This window comes from Micromesistius poutassou (assembly GCF_964030765.1).
Source record: "Micromesistius poutassou genome assembly, chromosome: 23".
NCBI classification, from domain to species: Eukaryota; Metazoa; Chordata; class Actinopteri; order Gadiformes; family Gadidae; genus Micromesistius; species Micromesistius poutassou.
The window spans coordinates 8829559-8847491 of NC_140293.1; the positions used below are offsets into that span (position 1 = coordinate 8829559).

The 17933-nt window shown below is 46.8% G+C and overlaps 1 protein-coding gene across 3 annotated transcripts in view; it reads right to left on the reverse strand.

Annotated features, from left to right (window-relative positions):
- Positions 1-2844: 2844 nt before the first annotated feature.
- Positions 2845-17933, reverse strand: part of LOC311368579 (collagen alpha-3(VI) chain-like) — a 79917-nt gene continuing 64828 nt past the window's right edge. For 2 of the 3 annotated variants that reach the window (XM_084487375.1, XM_084487377.1), the window contains 27 exons: positions 16938-16991; positions 16771-16833; positions 15085-15150; positions 14933-14986; positions 14774-14809; positions 14589-14651; positions 14209-14271; positions 13880-13942; positions 13503-13565; positions 12915-12965; positions 12455-12490; positions 12168-12230; positions 11825-11887; positions 11521-11553; positions 11371-11407; positions 11252-11263; positions 10644-11137; positions 10219-10321; positions 9284-9985; positions 8989-9091; positions 8843-8898; positions 8498-8758; positions 7945-8022; positions 5581-5766; positions 5075-5275; positions 3892-4077; positions 2845-3665 (listed from right to left, as the gene is read on the reverse strand). In XM_084487375.1, the coding sequence (XP_084343501.1) occupies positions 3628-3665; positions 3892-4077; positions 5075-5275; positions 5581-5766; positions 7945-8022; positions 8498-8758; positions 8843-8898; positions 8989-9091; positions 9284-9985; positions 10219-10321; positions 10644-11137; positions 11252-11263; positions 11371-11407; positions 11521-11553; positions 11825-11887; positions 12168-12230; positions 12455-12490; positions 12915-12965; positions 13503-13565; positions 13880-13942; positions 14209-14271; positions 14589-14651; positions 14774-14809; positions 14933-14986; positions 15085-15150; positions 16771-16833; positions 16938-16991 (3228 nt within the window). In that variant the 3' untranslated portion in view covers positions 2845-3627. The remainder of the gene's footprint in view (positions 3666-3891; positions 4078-5074; positions 5276-5580; positions 5767-7944; positions 8023-8497; positions 8759-8842; positions 8899-8988; positions 9092-9283; positions 9986-10218; positions 10322-10643; positions 11138-11251; positions 11264-11370; positions 11408-11520; positions 11554-11824; positions 11888-12167; positions 12231-12454; positions 12491-12914; positions 12966-13502; positions 13566-13879; positions 13943-14208; positions 14272-14588; positions 14652-14773; positions 14810-14932; positions 14987-15084; positions 15151-16770; positions 16834-16937; positions 16992-17933) is intronic. The other variant, XM_084487376.1, reaches the window with a different exon arrangement.

Below are 17933 nucleotides of genomic sequence, written 5' to 3' on the forward strand. Positions count from 1 at the left end.
GAAGCCCTTGAGACCCCTCTAACTTTAGTGAAGGGCTCGACAAATCAACACAACGTGATGATCTGTGGGGGGGTGCAAGATGACACGTGTAAACACATGTTGGATATTTACTGTAGAACCACAAGGGCACTCAATCACACCAGACCACGCATGGAGCTAATGCACGACCATGAAGGCAGGATGGATGTGTGGTCCGGTGGGAGTCATAAACACATGGCTTATTGAATGGGGACGCCAGCTGGATCAAGTGGTACACATTATGAGAGTGCATGTGTGTGAGGGTTTGTATTGAGTGCATGGTGAACTCTAAATGGAAGTGGTTGGAAGCACCCAATGCTATACAGATAAGTCTCTGGTTATCTTGAACTATCTACAGTATATGTCGAACAAGATGTAATGCTTAGCTCATGCTTGGAAAAACTGCTTGTCATCCCATGATGAGATGCAGTACTTTTCCATTAGCAATGCATCATCGACCGTCTCCTTAGTGACAAGCCAGAGAGGAATCAGACCTCAGTGAGATTTGTATAATTAGTTTCTCAGGAGTCTCGACACCATATTTCATTAAGAATTGTTGCTGGTGGTTACACCATATTTAGGAAGAGAAGCTCCCACAGCCCCACTCTGGATAACTGCTCTGTAATGAATGCACACAACGTAGCATCTGCTTTACTTAATAATAATATAAAAGTCAGTTGATTCTTAATGTTGACAGTGGTTACTATGAGAACCGATGTGATCTCAAGTGCGGAGGAGCTGAGTGTGTTTTCCCCGGCTCTAGTTATCTATTCCGTTATCAAAACATCACAAGAGACACCACACCTGGGATTCCAAGCCATGGAGGCTCGTAAAGATTGTCTGTATGATGCGCTGGCTTTCTCCCCGGGCGATGAAGTAATGTTCAGCAGTTTGCTGATTCTTATTTTGAAGCGCTCACAGCCTTTAAGAAATGTGCAGATTGATATTACTGCAGTGTTTGTGCATCTTAATTATGTTGGAAAATGAATGAAAAATATAGAAACAAGGAGAAGGGATTGGATTTGTAGTTCAGTGTCGTTACGGTAAGGTTGCATTTGGGATCAATAAAGATATTTTAAAACTTGTCAGGGCTGGGATTCTCCACATTGTCCTGATATTGGCCTTCAAGCAGAAAATCTGCTGGAGCGCATCCTTTGTGTTTGTTAACGATTAACTTACAAGCCACTATTTTGACACTATAGATCGGACCTGCATCATGCGGCCCGCAGGCGCATGCAGCCCGCCGGCTGGTTCTGAGGGGCCTGCAAGCCTCAAAACAAACAAGATAACTTTTCCTGATGTGAGTTAAACATCCGAAAACATGCGAAAGGGCTAACATTGTGTAACTGTGGCTAACTGCTTGTGCTTGTAAGTGAATGCATGCAGCATCAAATGAGCAGTGAAATAGGAACATGAACACGAGTGTTGGGTGTAATAAAATATGGACTTTTTTTTCACAGAAGCCCTGTGTTTAGTTTGTAATACACTGTATGTAAGGATTTCAACCTCAACTAATCGTCACTTGTAGACAAAACACAGGGCAAATACAAAAACCTGTCGGAAGAGGAAAAGCTCTTCAACACCAGGGATGTAAACCCCGGTTCTGAATGGCCCAGGTTCCAAACTTCTCAAAACACGAAAATCAATAAACTCTGATCTTATTGAGTCCAGCGGGTCCTATAACGTGACGTTATATCCCGAGAGAGTCATGTCAGTTAAATAAAATCACTGTTGCACAAACATACATCGATTGCCTAATAAAGTTATTGGAATTTAATTGTTGCTGGGATGGCTGAACGTGCAACACTAACAAGGCCTGGTTACATTTAAACTAACAAGAATCTTAAAAGTGCCATGACATGCCACCAGGTGTGGTGTGATTAGCTGTTACAAGCTATAGATCAGTAAATCAGTCTACCAGCCTACCCAGTGGACTGTAGCAAACATTGCTCATCTATCCATCACACATCTAGGTGAACACAGATTTCCAAAATGGCTTGTAACGGCTACTCACACCACACCTGGTGGCATGTAATGGTGCCTTTAAGGGCTAAGATTCAGTAAAACCCAAGATAAGGAAGAAGCAAAATGCTGCTTATGCTCGAAGGCTTGAAAATATCTTTTTTTGATTTGATTGACTTGAGTGAAGACATGACAGAATTTCCTCGGCCTTCAAAGACATTCAGAATTTCTCATGTGGCCCCAGATGAAAAAAAAAGATTGGCCACCCCTGATCTACAACGAGAAACATTTAGTCCGATTGTTTGAAGTGATATGAGCTCAAATGCGAAAGCTGGGTGAAAAACAATGATTTGTTTTCAGCAGATTCTTTAATCTCGTCCAAAGACGTGTTCCATTGATTCCCTCAGGTCTGGTGGTTGCTTTGGCTTTTGGAGAACCTCTACAGGAAGCTTTGATTGTATTGGTATGTGTTTATATCCTGTTATGACTGAAGGCTGTGAATGCATGTGTTGATGCACACATGGAGAGCTGTACCGTCTGCACGCACATCCAAGTGGCCAAGAAAACCCTCCCAGCTGAACAGCAGCAACATACTGCAGAACATGAGGCTCTGGGTTCCACTGCTCTGATATGTGATACTGTGCCTGTGTTGACATACATGTCCTTACTTTGGGTTAACTTCAGCTTTTTTTGTTATTATTGTCATCTTTCTTTATTATCTTAGTAAGGAAAAATTGGGGTCCATCTGAACTGAATTATAACTTTTCTGTATTGAAGGAACGTAGCAAATACCAGTTCATGCTAGGGAAAGGATCATCTAGGATTTTTATAATTCTGATTTAAAAAAGAAAGGCATCCAGTTTATTAGAAAGTCTAATTCATCTTTATTTCCCCCCATTCCCCAAAATGAAAACACAACTTTTACGTAAAACGAAACAAGATCCTACATTAAAGAAACAAACATCAAACAGCTAAACAAGTACATTCCCTTTCTAGTCTCCATGGGACTGTGTGTGTGTTTTAGGCAGCGCTTCACTTTTCTTCTCTCGGCATTTGAACGAATGGCTGCTGGCGTTTCAATATACGCTGGGCTTGTTCAACGGCTGTAAACACTGCTGGGTGTGGGAGAGAAGGTGGGATCCATATGGATCAGGTCATTTGACAATCTATTACTGTTTTTTAAAGTGACAAGCCTTGTTGCCTTGTGAGGATGGAATGTAGAAAGACTCATCACATTCACTACTAAGGTTAGTCCTGCAAATACAGATTTATTGATTATCTCTGTCCAACATATTCATATATGACTTTTGTTTCATCATTAGAAAAACACCAAAGAAAAGGGAAAAGAAAGATGTGTAGTTGACTGAAACAACAAAACTAAAACGGAAGGACTGTTGAACTCCTTCATCCAGAACAAAATAAACAATCATAAAACTATGTAGCACCAGAAAGTTATAACAAATCATGCAGCAAATTGTGTTGCTTTCTTCCTTCACTTTATTTCTGTGAAATAGACTTCAAGAATGTTTGGGGTTCGAATCTTCTCTCTTCGAATGTTGTGGAATCCAGTGCAGCCACCATTGATTTGGTATCGCATCATAGCTTGGTGTTTCTCCTCTGAGGTGCGCTTGACCTGTTGTCAATGTCCTATGTTCTTATCGCAACGTTCATCCTAGGTTTCAACGCTGCCAGAGAAAAGGAACAGATATCACATCAGATATATACATGGACTAGAACAAGAATGTTGTCATGGAGGACGCCAATGTTAACTGTGAATCCACCCACATGCTATGATATCCTGTCTGTTGGCCACAATGTGCGAAAGGTGTGCCCTGAGCATGTGTTGACCTAACAAGTGAGGCAAGTGGGCGCCAGCCAGGGCCTGACTTCAAGAAGGGACGAGGGCTTTACCTGGCTTCCCACAGGTCTTCTGACACTCCACAAACGTGTCGAAGCGGTTCTGGTTGCCGCCACAGCCACCGTACCAGAAGCGCGTGCAGCTCTTGCTGAGGGCGTCGTAGTGCCACTTGAGGACAAACTTGGCACAGGCGCCCTCCTCCTTAGGGAGCTGGCAGACGTCCACCACTGTGGTCGCCACTGGGTCAGACGGAGAAGAGCAGTTAGCGCCAAGCTTATTAGACAAGACACCAGAAGAAGAAACAATGACTACTTATCTAGTCAATGAGAGTGGGTAATTGCTAACATAATTACTAGCTAAAATAAATATAGAGCTATAGAGCTAGTGAAGTTACTTAAATCATTAATATGTGTTGGCTAGATACATTTTACTGGCTTATACATAATACATGTTGAGAACCAGTTGGACATTTAAATGATACATGGTTATTCTTCAGTTGATCTGAGTCTAACCCTGTTGCCAGCCAAAGTGTATGGTTGAAGATCTATTTTCCTTGGCTCTAAATGCCACTACCTCTAATGACCCTTGGCTCTGAAAAAGTAAAACTAAACAGAATGCTTTTCAAAATTTCAATAACTAAAAAGTTAAGTGATGGTTTAAGTAACCTCAAAGCCATCTCTTAGAGGTTACAGCTCCACTTAGTCTATGGACAATATTTAAGGACCAAATCCTTTGGTTCGTGAAAGTGCAGCTCTCGACATAACAATGAGCTAGTGAACAAGGCTTTCCATTCATTTGCTGCTACACTTATGACCTTGGCTTCTCCTGGGAATCACTGAAGAATGGCATTGGTTATTTTTTCCACTGCAGGGCCTTGGACTGGCTCCATGGTTCATTTTGGAGGGAGGAGGATCGGGGGGGGGGGGGGCAAGTCTACATACAAAAGGCCTTGTTGTTCTGCTCATTGAAGGCCAGTGTAGCTCTGCTGGAGACCTTATGTCCACATCGGATGGATTTGGATTTGATTAATCAAATATTGATGAAGACCGACATTTGTTTGATACTTGCGTTGTACAAACAAATAAAGAATCAACTCCCTTTTAAATACTCTTAAAACCTAGTCTCACTCTTTCATACGTGTCCTCTATCCCTGCTCGATAATATCTTTACTCTACATCTACTCTTTTAGCGTGGTAAGATCTCACAGCTACGTCCTCATCTCTCTGCACCACTCACCTGGAGATGGGAGCAGCTCCTCTGCTGGTTTGGCTGCAGAGGGGCTGGACTCCACCAGCACTCTGGCAGAGATGCTGGGCTCCACCTGGGCAGCCGCAGCGACAGGGGTATCTATCTCTTCAGTCAGAGAGGGAAGGACGGCCACCTGTTCACCTGGGGCCGAGATGATCTGTGCTGGTTCAGCCTGCTGTTGCTCTGACACTGTGAACACAATACCACGGTGTCATAGCCTGTCCACTCCCAGGTCTCCATCTATAATGAGAGCTCCTGCTCTAAAAATCTGGTGAGGCTTTTAAATAGTAATATTTCCCAGCCCAAACCCTGCATTAGACACATAGTGTACAATAGATGACACCAGTTCTCTGGAAAGTACATCTGAAAGCCTACATTTTCCACATGCCCCTGGGGCCTTACAGAACCCATCAATGTGGCCGAAGCCCAGGCAGTGTTTGATGAGATCACACTGCTGCTGGGACTCCGGTTGCGCTGGTAGCCTGGCCACTCACCTGTGCTTAGGCAGTTGCTCAAACAGAGGGCCTCGGTCTCGAACCTATTCTCATTGCCTCCACAACCTCCGTACCAGAACTGGGTACAGATCCCGTTCTGTCTGTCAAAGAACCACTTTGCCTGATAGTCTTTGCATGGCATTCCAGGGTCATAGTCAAGTGAGCATGGATCTGTCAGTCCAGTTACTAGAACGTGCAACAAACACAAACAACACAACAGCGATGATAGACGACAAGACAGACAGACAAGGGGAGAAGATGAGTATGAGCGCAGATCGTTTGGACTACCAACCTGGAGACACTATCGGGATGTTAACATGATACCAGTGAAGTCGAACTTGTATGAAGTTTAAAATAAAAGCTAATTATGATCAGAGGTGCATCAGGCAGCTAAGGTTGCGTGTAACGCTGAGAACAACGGCATCATCGAGAAAAGGAAATGGCATTCAAGATTGCATTAGCATCCAGAGAGAGCTGAAGTGAGTTGCACTAAAAACGGATGGTGTGATTCGATGGGCAAAGGTGATGTAGTCAGGAAAGAGTAAGAGAGTGAATTTTAGATCTACACGTGCGCGAGGCATTACTACAGCTCATCAAGTAGCAGTAGTAGTAGTAGTTTGGGGTTAGTTCAGTCTTCGAGCCACGGTTGTGTGGTCTGCAGTTCCAGCAGAAACGTCACCATCTGGATCTAATTCCCTTAACGTCAAACTTTTAAATACCTCAAAGCTAATCCAGTGGAAAAACTCATCAAAGCGCCTTGGCCTCACACTCAACACTATCAAACCTAGTTTTGTATGACTGAGCACTGAGCATCGTAGTATATTATAGCATATATAACAAGCATGCCTATTCATGCAAGATTCATAGAACCGATATGTCTTGAATGAATAGAACAACTTTGATGGTTAATCATAAATCAGAGGACAGCTGTAACAAAAGCACTTTCTCAATTGACACAACGTTTTATGGCTAAATGTTTGATGGAGAGCCTACCCAGCTTGTCATCATGAAACAGAATAAAACATGTGGTAAAATAGTGAACAATACCAGTAAAGTAGGAACAATACCAATAGCTAAACACATCAGTGAACCTTCACAGACTTTATTTCCATCATTGGCTTAGGATGAATCCATCAAAATGTATATTTACCTAAGTTGGGTCTGTTTTTCAAGTGTTATGAGTAATGTTTGTTTTAAAGGCTATAGTCTTGGCTAGGGACTAGGCCCTCCATTAAAAGAAGTTTGCTCAGAGTAATGAAAACATTTTTTAAGGAAGCCTGCTAGATTTAATATATTTCTTTGGGGGTGGGGGGGACCGCCAATAAAAACCAAGTCAACTGGAATTTTTTGACACTATTATGGCCTCTGCAAAATCAATGGCCTTGCCCAGATTTAATCCAAGCCAGTTGTATATAAGACTTATTAGTGAAACAATCCCATCACCCATAAATAACCACCCTGACATCTTGAATGTATTTATTTTTGTTTTTGCCTGTTACAGTTTTTTTTATTTATGTGTCTACTTAGCTTGGAGCCGACTGAAAACATTTCACTGCTATGTATGTATGTGACGAATAAATTCGGAATCTGAATCTGAACTCATATAGTCTTATGGCAGTGGTTCTCTAACTTTTTATACCACGCACCACCTCAGAAAATATTTGTCTCCCCATGTACCACCATTATGACTGACGCACAGCTCTCGCAGGAGGCAAATTGAACAATTGTATATCAACAACCTTTTTTGAAAAAGCCTAATTATTATTATAAAATGATAAGACTAATGAGAAGGCTGCATGTTCGGTTGTAAGATGACCTTTGAGATGCGATGGTTTCATGGATTTATTTCTAAGAACATCACCACATACCACCACCTGTGCTCTGTTCACTGTCACCGTTTTTTACAGTTCTGCTCGAAATGTTCTCCTCCTGTCTGCACTTCACTTCCAAATAGTTCCCAGTAGCAGCTACAATCGCAGTATTTTTGAATTGTAGCACTTATATCTTGCTGCCAGTTTGGCTTGTAATAGTGGATGTCTATGAAGCAGGCTGATATTGAATCAAAAATATTACAGTAAAGGCCAAACTCTTTTTAAACCCCATTTTTAATGATCTCATGATGATCTCTTCGTACTAGTATCTTGATATTATTATGTTTAAAATGTTCTTAAAAATATATATATATTGCGTACCACTAAATAGCGCATCACGTTCCACCAGTGGTATGCATAGTTTGAGGACCACTGTCTTATGGGGTTTGTGACGCTTCAGAATGGAGAACCCACGTATGCACGTATGACACAGCGCCAAATGATTTGGAACAGGGAAAGCCAACACATGCACTTGTGAGGTCCGGGTACTCACCAGTGTCTGGTTTGTCCAGGGGTGTGTTGACCATATCAGTCCCTGTTATTGGACTGGCAGGCTTCTGCTCGGCTGGTTCTGTTAAAACAAAGAGAGACAGTTAACAGAGAGTCCGGCCGTAGGCCTCAACATTACGTATTCATGGAGAAATACAAGAGTGGCAAGAACCAACATATGATATTGAATAGAGATTAAATATGACACAAAATAGACAAAATATTTATGAATATAAATATAGCACTACTTTGTGTTTGGATTGTTGAGAAATGTGTAGCCAATGCAGTTAATTCTAGTAAGTTCTATTTCTAAATATGTTCATATTGAAATTGTATTGTATTCAGTACAATTTCAATACAACACAAGTTTTGAACACGGTCAAAACGACTGTATTCAAGCTGTAATAACATTGCAAGGTGCGTCATACAGCCGTCTTGTTGAGCACAGAAAGAAGGTTCCAGCTTTAAGTGATGACCTAAAAAGAGTTCCCTCACTTTAAAAGTCCCCACTACACTACCACCGCCTCAGGCCCATCCCCAGCTCAGTGGGTTCTTACTGGTGGTGAGGATGCCCTTGTGGGTGGCGGTGACCAGCCCGTCGGCGGTGTGGGCCGTCACCACGGCGTGGTACGTCTGGCTGCTCTCCAGGTTCTGGAGGGAGAACTCCGTGTCCGACACGTTGGTCTTCACCACCAGGAAGTGGTCGCGGAGCCGGGTCACCACCACCTGGAAGTAGGCCGAGAGCTTGGGATCTGCGGGGGCCCAGCGCAGCTTCAGACCGCTGGCCGTGATGTTGGTGGCGTGCAGCTCGGCCGACTCTGAGGGCGGTGGGATGAGGTGGTTAGAGGCACTGGACGATTCGGCCTCCAGCAGAGCACAGGGTGGAGCCCCAGTGGACGTACCTTTGTGCTTCCTCTGATGGGCCGTCTGCTGGTGGTCCTGCTCCTTCTGGTAGGTCCTACACAATGGACGGCAGGGTGAGTGAGCGGCAGAGACCTCTAGGTACAGTGGACGGAGCTCAGCTGTGGAGAGGGGTTTAAACACTCACTCATCCGACTGGGACGTCTTGAAGGGGTTTTTGAACGGTTGGTCGTTCACAAACCATGTGCAGTTCCGGGACACTTCGGGGGACATGTAGAAAGCGTTTTCAACTGAAATAAATAACAGAAGAGGGGGAAAAAAATCCATGTTACATCCAAAATAAATCACAAACATGGAAACCGTATTACCATCAACATTCAATTCAGATAAAATTCAATTTATTCAATTCATGGAACAGTATAAACCCTCAGCCCGCAGGGCAGTGGTGACCGTGGTGTGACAGACGCGTGCCGTGACCTTACTGCTGATGTACTTGGGCAGCAGCTCCCCGAAGGTCTGGATGTGCTTGTCGTAGAAGTGCGAGATGCTCTGGATCCTCTTGAAGAACACGTCCGACGGCTCGCTGGCCATGCGCGACAGCACCCGGGCGTCCCCGGCGCTCAGGCCGCCGCCCACCCCCAGGATGACCAGGAAGTAGCCCTTGCACTTGACCTCGGTGGCCACGCGCACCAGCGCCGCCTCCTGCTCCGCCACGCCGCCCGTCACAAACAGCATCAGCACCTTGCGCGCGCGCTGCAGCGGCACCAGCTCCAGCACCCGCTCCACCGTCTGCTCGATGGCCGCCGCCAGCGCCCGGCCGCCCTCCAGCTGGGGCGTCTTCTCCAGCAGGAAGTTGACGATGTCGCGGCCCGAGCGGTGCTCCGTCAGGCCGATGTCGGTGCGGATGGCCGCGCCGCTGCGGTTGCGGAGGAACTCGTAGGGCGCCTGCTGCACCACGGCCACCCGGGCCTGGTGGGCCGACGTGGTGGGCTCCGGCGACACCTCCAGGTGCTCCACCACGTGCGAGATGTAGCGCTTGATCTCGGTGAACACCGACGGGTAGGTGGTCTCGGAGCTGTCCACCACGAAGGCCATGTCGATGTCCACGTCGGTGGTGGAGGAGCGCCGGTCTCTGCTGCTCGTCGGCGGCACGTAGTCGCACATCTGGTCCGGAGCGCAGGAGTCTGAGGGGGGGCGGATAATGCGCTGGCTTTATCTCATGTTATTCTTATGTTTCCCATTATTCCCGACTAGTTTTATTTGTAAAGCCTGACCACATTTCATGTGGTTTGCATGGAGTGCTTCGGTGCTGCACAACGTGTTTCCACTTACAACACAATAAGGGCACTGTGCTGGTTGGACGGCTCAGGTCCAAGCGCACGACACTAGGTTGGGGATCTGTAGGAGCAGCTCTTACCCAGGCACACGTGGCAGCTCATAATCTTCTTGAAGACGGAGTTGAACTGAGCACTGCCGGTGCTCGGCAGCACCAGCACCTGAGCCAGCGCCGTGTTGTTTACCTTCCAGAACACAAGAAAGGAAGTCAGCAAACGGCCAATACACAATGAAACACACCGGCCGCAGTTATTGAACCGTTTACCACAATGAACACAACAAAGTCACTTCTGGCATCCCTACCGCCAAAGTGAAGTAATTTACGTCAAGTCAAGTTGATTGGTATATCTCTTAACCACAGCTGTCACAGAATACGGTTTATTCCTTGATAATCATCAAGGAAGGAACCCAGAGATGAAACCCAGAAGAGGGCCCTCCCCTTCCAGTGAAGAGGAGGTTACAACACGGCAGCACAGACGAGCAACGCGGCGGGCGAAGGGAGCTCACCTGCAGGGCTCTGCTGAGCGCTCTGTCCTCGCGGTTCACCAGGAACACCGAGGCGATGCCGGCGTCGTACAGGCGCAGCGCGGCCGTGCTGATGGGCTGGCTGTCCTTGATCGGCCCGTTGACGAAGAACACGGCCACCTTGCGCATCAGGAAGCCGCTGCGCACCCGCTTGAAGGTGTTCTGCGCCAGGAAGTTCATGGCGGCCTCCAGGCTGCGCGTCTTGCGGGTGGCCAGCGCCTGCAGCCCCTCGATGCGCTGCACCAGCGCGCGCTTCTTCAGCGCGTCGGCGAAGCGCACCTCGGTGGTCACCTCGTTGTTGTAGAGCGCGAGCGCCACGCGCGCGCCGCGCGGGCAGTTGCTCTCGGCGATGGTGATGTCGCGGACCAGACGCAGCACGGTGTCGCGCATGTTGTTGAAGGCCGGGCGGCCCACGCCGTCCGAGACGTCCATGGCGAAGGCCAGCTCGGTGGGGTACAGGGGGCACTCCTGCTTGCCTGTGAGCGTGCGCAGAGGTTACTACTTCTAGCTCCGTGGTGCAACGTTAGCGGCGTGTTGCACAAGGAAAGACGTCAAAGACGACGGAGTGCCGTCGGTTCTCATTTACTTACCGTAGCAGCAAGCTGGAATGAAGACAAAAGACAAAATAATTAGAAGAATAACTCCCTGAAAAGGTCAGACAGGTCATCCTGGACGGGGGCAGTTTAGTGAGTTAAAACGCTGGACTTACGACAGTTATCTCGAATCTTCTTGACGAGGTCACATTGCTGGAGAGAAGGAAAATGACGAGAAGTGAGAGAAAAAAAAAAAATCAGACGACGAAAATGACGTTTTGTCGTCCAACACATTGTTTGAGAGACGGAGGAACGGGAGCACGTACCACAACGCCGGGGCCGCGGGGTCCCTTCTCGCCCTGGGGGAACACAAGCAGTGGTGTTACACAGCTGCAGGACTCTGGGCCCAGAGCCGCCGTGGACAGGTCTTAAAAGGCATTGTTTACATAACGGACCATCCTAACAGAGCACACACGCACACACACGCACTCATGGGGAAGTTCACAAGATCCATTGTATGACTGCAGCCCCCACGTTGTACGGTCTCAACAAGTAGCGAGGCTCAAGGCCCCGTGAGGGCCCCCTAGCTCGGTGAGCGTGTTCACCCCCAGGCTGCAGCGCGGTACTCACATAGGGGCCCGAGTATCCACCCTCTCCCTTCTGTCCGGACGGGCCGAGGTCCCCTGAGACGCCCTGCATGGTACACACACACACACACACACACACACACACACACACACACACACACACACACACACACACACACACACACACACACACACACACACACACACATTTAACACATGCAGTTATTATAACATTTATTATTAATATTACTCATTACTGCTGTCAAATATATACAGTACATGTAATGTTCAGCAAGCACAGCGTCTACACCACAGAGAGACCCGGTACACCAGAGGGTCTACACCACAGAGAGACCCGGTACACAGGGGGGGGGGCCATCACTCACCCTCTGGCCGCGGTTTCCCTTGGGTCCTGGTCCACCTTCAGAACCCGCACCACCACCTGCACCCTGCTCAGAGAGAGACAGGGAGGGAGAGAGAGAGAGAGAGAGAGAGAGAGAGAGAGAGAGAGAGAGAGAGAGAGAGAGAGAGAGAGAGAGAGAGAGAGAGAGAGAGAGAGAGAGAGAGCACATGAAGAGAGCTGCATGCAGCAGGGGACAATGACCCTGAAGGGGTCATACTTTCAGATTGAACCGTCTGGTCTCTAAGTTTGTTCATCCATGAGAGCCATTACCTTGGGTCCAGGGAATCCTGGGAAGCCTTCATCGCCCTGTAGGTCCAAATAAACAAGCAAGAGAGAGAGACAACGAGAGACAAACAAAGGATGTTATAATGGAGCAGGGCTGCGGGGCAGAAAGGGCTACAAGCACCTTTCTTTGCTCTAGTCTGTAAGCAAACATACAGCATGTGTCTGAACAGGCCTCGCTTTGATCTCCCACACATCATATGTTCTTTGTCTATCACATATGGTTTTGTGTGTGTGTGTGTGTGTGTGTGTGTGTGCGCGTGTGTGTATTTGCGTCTGTGTCTGCTTGGGATTTAAGAGTTAGCCATAGTATGTAAGTGTAATTGTAATGCAACACCAACTGCAGGACACACCGTGTCCTGCAGTTGACCTGATTCACTAATGGCTTTGATTATATATTAATGTGATTCAAACAGTAAAGCAGTAAGGTCCGGTATGTTCCACATGCCTTCCTCCCTTTGGGCCCCAAGACGCCGAACCCGTCTCTCCCGTCTTCACCCTGGAGGAACAAGATCAGCAAGATGACTAATCTAATCATTACCATTAACATTACCTCATTATATAAAGCTTGACACAACAACATGTTTGCCTCCATTATCTTATTTGTGTAAATGAACCCTATAATACAGTATATTAGCATGTGACCGTAGTTGCCTGAAAGAGGAAAGTGTTGCACTGGAAACATAAATCCCGTTGTCTACTTGATTTAAAACATGTCACATATTCTCAGAAGCAGAGCACACTCCCACATAAATCATGTTTCAACCAGGCCAGACAGTGGAGCACAGACCACCTCATCCCACTGAGATCTGATCGCGATCAAAAGCTATGCTGTCTCTTTTTCAAGGAGCACGCCAGGCCTTGGTGAAGCTCCTGAAGCCTGATTAATGAACCTGTGACAGCGACGAGATACCGACAGATACCGTCGCTTGTGTCACGTCGACCGGGCACCAGGAAAGAAGCACGTTTAACTTCTTTAAGACAGCCCTGTGTAGCTCTTCTAGACCCTTTCTACGTTTGTGGTTTCCAGTCTTACGGATTCTCCCCGCGGCCCCAGAGGTCCGATGACGCCTTTAGGTCCTGGGTCTCCGGGCTCCCCCTGTGCAGGGAGACGGAGGAGGAGAGGGGAGTGAGGATAGACAGAACCTTTAGCCGTCCTATAGAGAACAACCGCTGAAGTGGCGAACGTTATAAATGAAACCGTGTGGGCTATCGAGTTGATCTGATATAATTAAGCTCATATGTTGTATTTTATTTGAACGGGCTATGGAGCGGGGGGAGGGAGGGTTTCCATAGCTCCCATAGGCAGGCCTGTGTGTGTGCAGTAATACGAGGGAAGTAGTGAGAGGCTGCAGCCGCCGGCTTTAATGGGATGGACTTCAGGGGGAGGACCGCTTATGTTCTGCTCGGTACCTTGCGGCTCAAAGATCCTCTTCTGCCCTTCTCTCCGGGTTTTCCCGTATCTCCTCCAGGTCCCTGGGGAAATCCAAATCCAAGATCAGTTATTTGCACACAGCAACAACTAAGCAGATACGAACATTGAACAGTAGGTTCCATGCATTATAAGTTGACCACTGGGGGGGGCTGTGTTTGTGGCTGTTCATTACCACCGTCTATGCATACATACCACTTTTATTTTGAACATGTTTCAAGAGCAGTATGTTTTTTCTTGTCCCTTGACAGTTTGAAAGTGTCAACTTAACAAGTCCCATGTTACAATTCAACAGTAGCTTGACACTTACTCTGGGTCCAGGATTCCCCTCCTCTCCACGTTGTCCAGGGGCCCCAATTGGACCGGGTTTGCCCTGGTAGGTCACAGACAGACACGTACAACGTCAACATGCATACCGCAACATCCTCTGACCCTGCAGCCCCAGCAGAGAAGCATCCCCAGGGTAAACAGTGGGTGAACACAAACGTGTAAGTATACATTATTAGTCATTCCTCAAGGACCAAACATTACGGTCATGTGTGCGCAGCCAACAGAAGCATTTACAGAGAAGGTCAACGAGAGCTCTGACGAAGAGCTCTGCTGTGGCGGAGGCAGGCGACGCACGTAGACGTGACTCATCTGTCAAACAGTGTGTTAATAAATGAGGAGGCTGGGAAGAAGTGTACTCACTCTGGAGCCTCCGATACCAGCCTCTCCTACCACACCCTCCGCTCCGGGCTTCCCCATCGATCCCTGAATGGCGACAGATCGCAGCCGGAAACATTAGCAAGTGTTTTCTGCAATAACACGACAACACATACCTGATCGGACTCATCATTTGTTTGTGATGCCATTTTCCGGGGTCCTCTACTCACAGGCTGTCCGCTTGAACCTCTCCTTCCATCAGATCCCTGGTCAAAGAGATACAAAGCACAATATAATTAGGACGTGCACCGTGGTTTAAAATCCACTGGGGGCGTGAGGACGTGGATTCAGACAGTGTGAGGTGCAGGGGCCCAGTGGGCACGTCGTACCCCTCGTCCTGGCTCTCCAGCGCCTCCCCTCTTTCCGTCCTCGCCGGGCTCTCCCTGTCCACCACAAACAAAATGTTCGTGATACAAATGTTTCGCATTGAAAAAATGACAGCGTATTTGAAAACAACGACTAAAGTGGAGGTGGACATTACCACTGGGCCCACGTCACCGGGGTCCCCTTTGGGTCCCTCCTCTCTGTTGTCGCTCCCAGGTATGCCCTAGTCACAAAATAAAAGAACATGATTAAAGCAGCTCTTCAGTGCAGCTCCTTGTCCGGGACAAAGAGCCGAGGAGTGCTCCTTCAGTGCTGCAGGACGACGTCGAGCTGGCTAGAAGCACGCTAGCTACTATTGTGATTAGATAAATCCCTCAGACTGCAACGGTCGTTACAGGCGGAGCCACGTAGGCCTGTCACGACAACAAATTGTGCTGGGCGATAAATTGTCCCAGAAATGATTGCGATAAGCGATAATATTGCCGTTTTGAGAGCATTTTCAACTAATATAATGATAATGGAATAATAATGCAAGTACAACCTTTCAAAGATCAATAACTGTTATTTCTAAAGAATATTTAACACTGGAACTGGCAGACATTTTAAATATCCTAAATAAATAAACAAAATAACCAAAAACAATAAATAAAATTGAAATAAAACGACATGAAGCAAACTACAACTGTCAGTGAGTGCGCACCATTTGAACTGTCCTGTTTGTATTTTGTGGACTAAACGGCCCAGTGATTGTGGACTGAAGACGGAGACGTCCCATGATCTGTTTTTTTTCACAGCTGGGAAAACTGCATCGGATGATAATGCTTTAGGTGCAGATGCATGTTTGTTATATTGGCGCGTTTACTTTCTACCGTTTTACAACAAATGCAATATACCGGCTCGCACAGGTTAAGTGGTTCACCACGGTCATCCGGGTTGAACCCAAAGTGCTCCCACACGGCAGCTGTCACGTTTTGAAACCAATTCCATCTTTGTTTTTCATTCCTCCAAATCTCAACATCTCAACTAGCGTTTTCTCTGGCTTGCTACTCTTCACGGGGCTCATCATGCTGCACAGAGAATGTCTAGGAAGACCGGCGCCGGGCTCTGACTCTGTAACGCCAGGGCTCCGCCTCCCCACACAGAGACCATGCGGCTGACCAGTGACTGACACGATTCGAGGGTTAACTCCTCATTACACCAAGGAAGCGAGAGGTGTCTGTCGAGACCGATGCTCCGGAGTGAAATCTCTTGTCATCCTTATTTATCGCGGACGGAAAAATGATCGTCTCATTTTAATTTATTGTGCGTTTAATTGATTTATTGCTTATCACGACAGGCCTAGAGCCACGTCTTCTGTTTGTCTCTTCACAGATCAACAGGCCTTTGGACAATAACTTCACAAAGCCCAGGGAGGAAATTAGACTTTGGAACAAACTTCCTTCTCTGACCCTGAGCTTTCAACAGATGAAGACACAGCTTTGCTCTGCCTTTTTAACTGTAAGGCAAGTCATATCTCACACACATTATGATGGCTGCTCGGACCCATGTGTTCACACTCTTCTCCTCTCAGTTCAGCAGTTCACGCTCAACATTTACATTTACATTTAGGGGATTTTGCTGATGCTCTCTTCAAAAGCAACTTACAACCATATATGCACACATTCCCACACCGACGGCGGAGTCAGCCACGCAGGGCGACAGCCAGCGGGTCAGGAGCAGTCAGGGTGAGGCGTCTCGCTCAGGGACACCTCGACACTCAGCTAGGAGGAGCCGGGGATCGAACCAGCTACTGCCGCCCTATCTCATCAACATCTCATCTCAGTTCAGCAGTAAGTACACTCACTGGGTCTCCTCTGATGCCCATGTCTCCAAAGTCTCCCGCCTGGCCCTTGGTTCCTTTCGGCCCCTACACAACAAAAAACACAGACGTCAGCATGTGTAGCCTGTCATGAAGCGTCACAAATGAATGAGTGTGCTCTGTGTACAAGGATAAAAGCCTCTATGACTCACCCTTCTGCCTGGGCTTCCTCTACCGCCTGGTGGTCCCGCCACACCGCTGACCCCCTGGAGAGAGGAAAGTAGGTGTTAATTACTGTATGCCACCACACCTCCCACGTCATGGATTAATCAAAAGCAGCCTCAAATGCCTTTAATTTCTGCTACCACATGCTGGCGTTCCTAGTGAGACTGTGCTTTGATGTGTCATGGTGGACATTTAAGTAAGTTACACACATCATGGGATTCTCTAGACCAGGGGTTCAAGTTTTTTTTTACCTTGACACACAATAGAGGATTTGGTGTCGTCCCCGGTCCCAAATTTAAAAAGATTAATCAGAAATTGCCATAATATCAACATTTATAAACTACTGACAAAAAACACAGTAAACCATGAATTTAAAATGGAAATGAAATTGTTCTATTTCAATAGAAAAGGGCATCACAGCAATGTGCTGTTCAGATAAACTTGAAAACTGAGCAGTAAGCAATTAACTCACTATGTCAGCTGGAGTGGGGAGTGTGGTCAAGCATGTAGTACACAGGACAGAATCTAATCTCAGCAATAATAGCTCTTAAAATAACAGTAGGAGTATAATAAACACTTTTAAATGAATGAATGATTGGGGTTTATGTGGTTGAATGTAGTTATCATCAAAGTAAAGTCATTATTAAATCAATAACCAGCACTTATTGTATCTTTAGTTCACTGATACAGTAATTCATATAGGCAGTTCAATAAAGGGTAGGCCAACATATGATAAATATGGAATCCTTTTAATTGTCTATTATTAAGAGGAATGAGCATTCGCAGACAGTGACTAATACAGGTCACAATGTTACAAAAGCCTTTGTAGTTTGCTTTGTCATGTATTGTTGCTCAGAGGCTGTATAAAATAGGTTTGCTCACCAGCGTTTAGTGGCTGGCCCGAGTAGGCTGAGTTCCCCACGCGTTTTACAATAATGACCTCTGACAACTAAACCTCCCGACATCTAAACCCAAATTCTAAA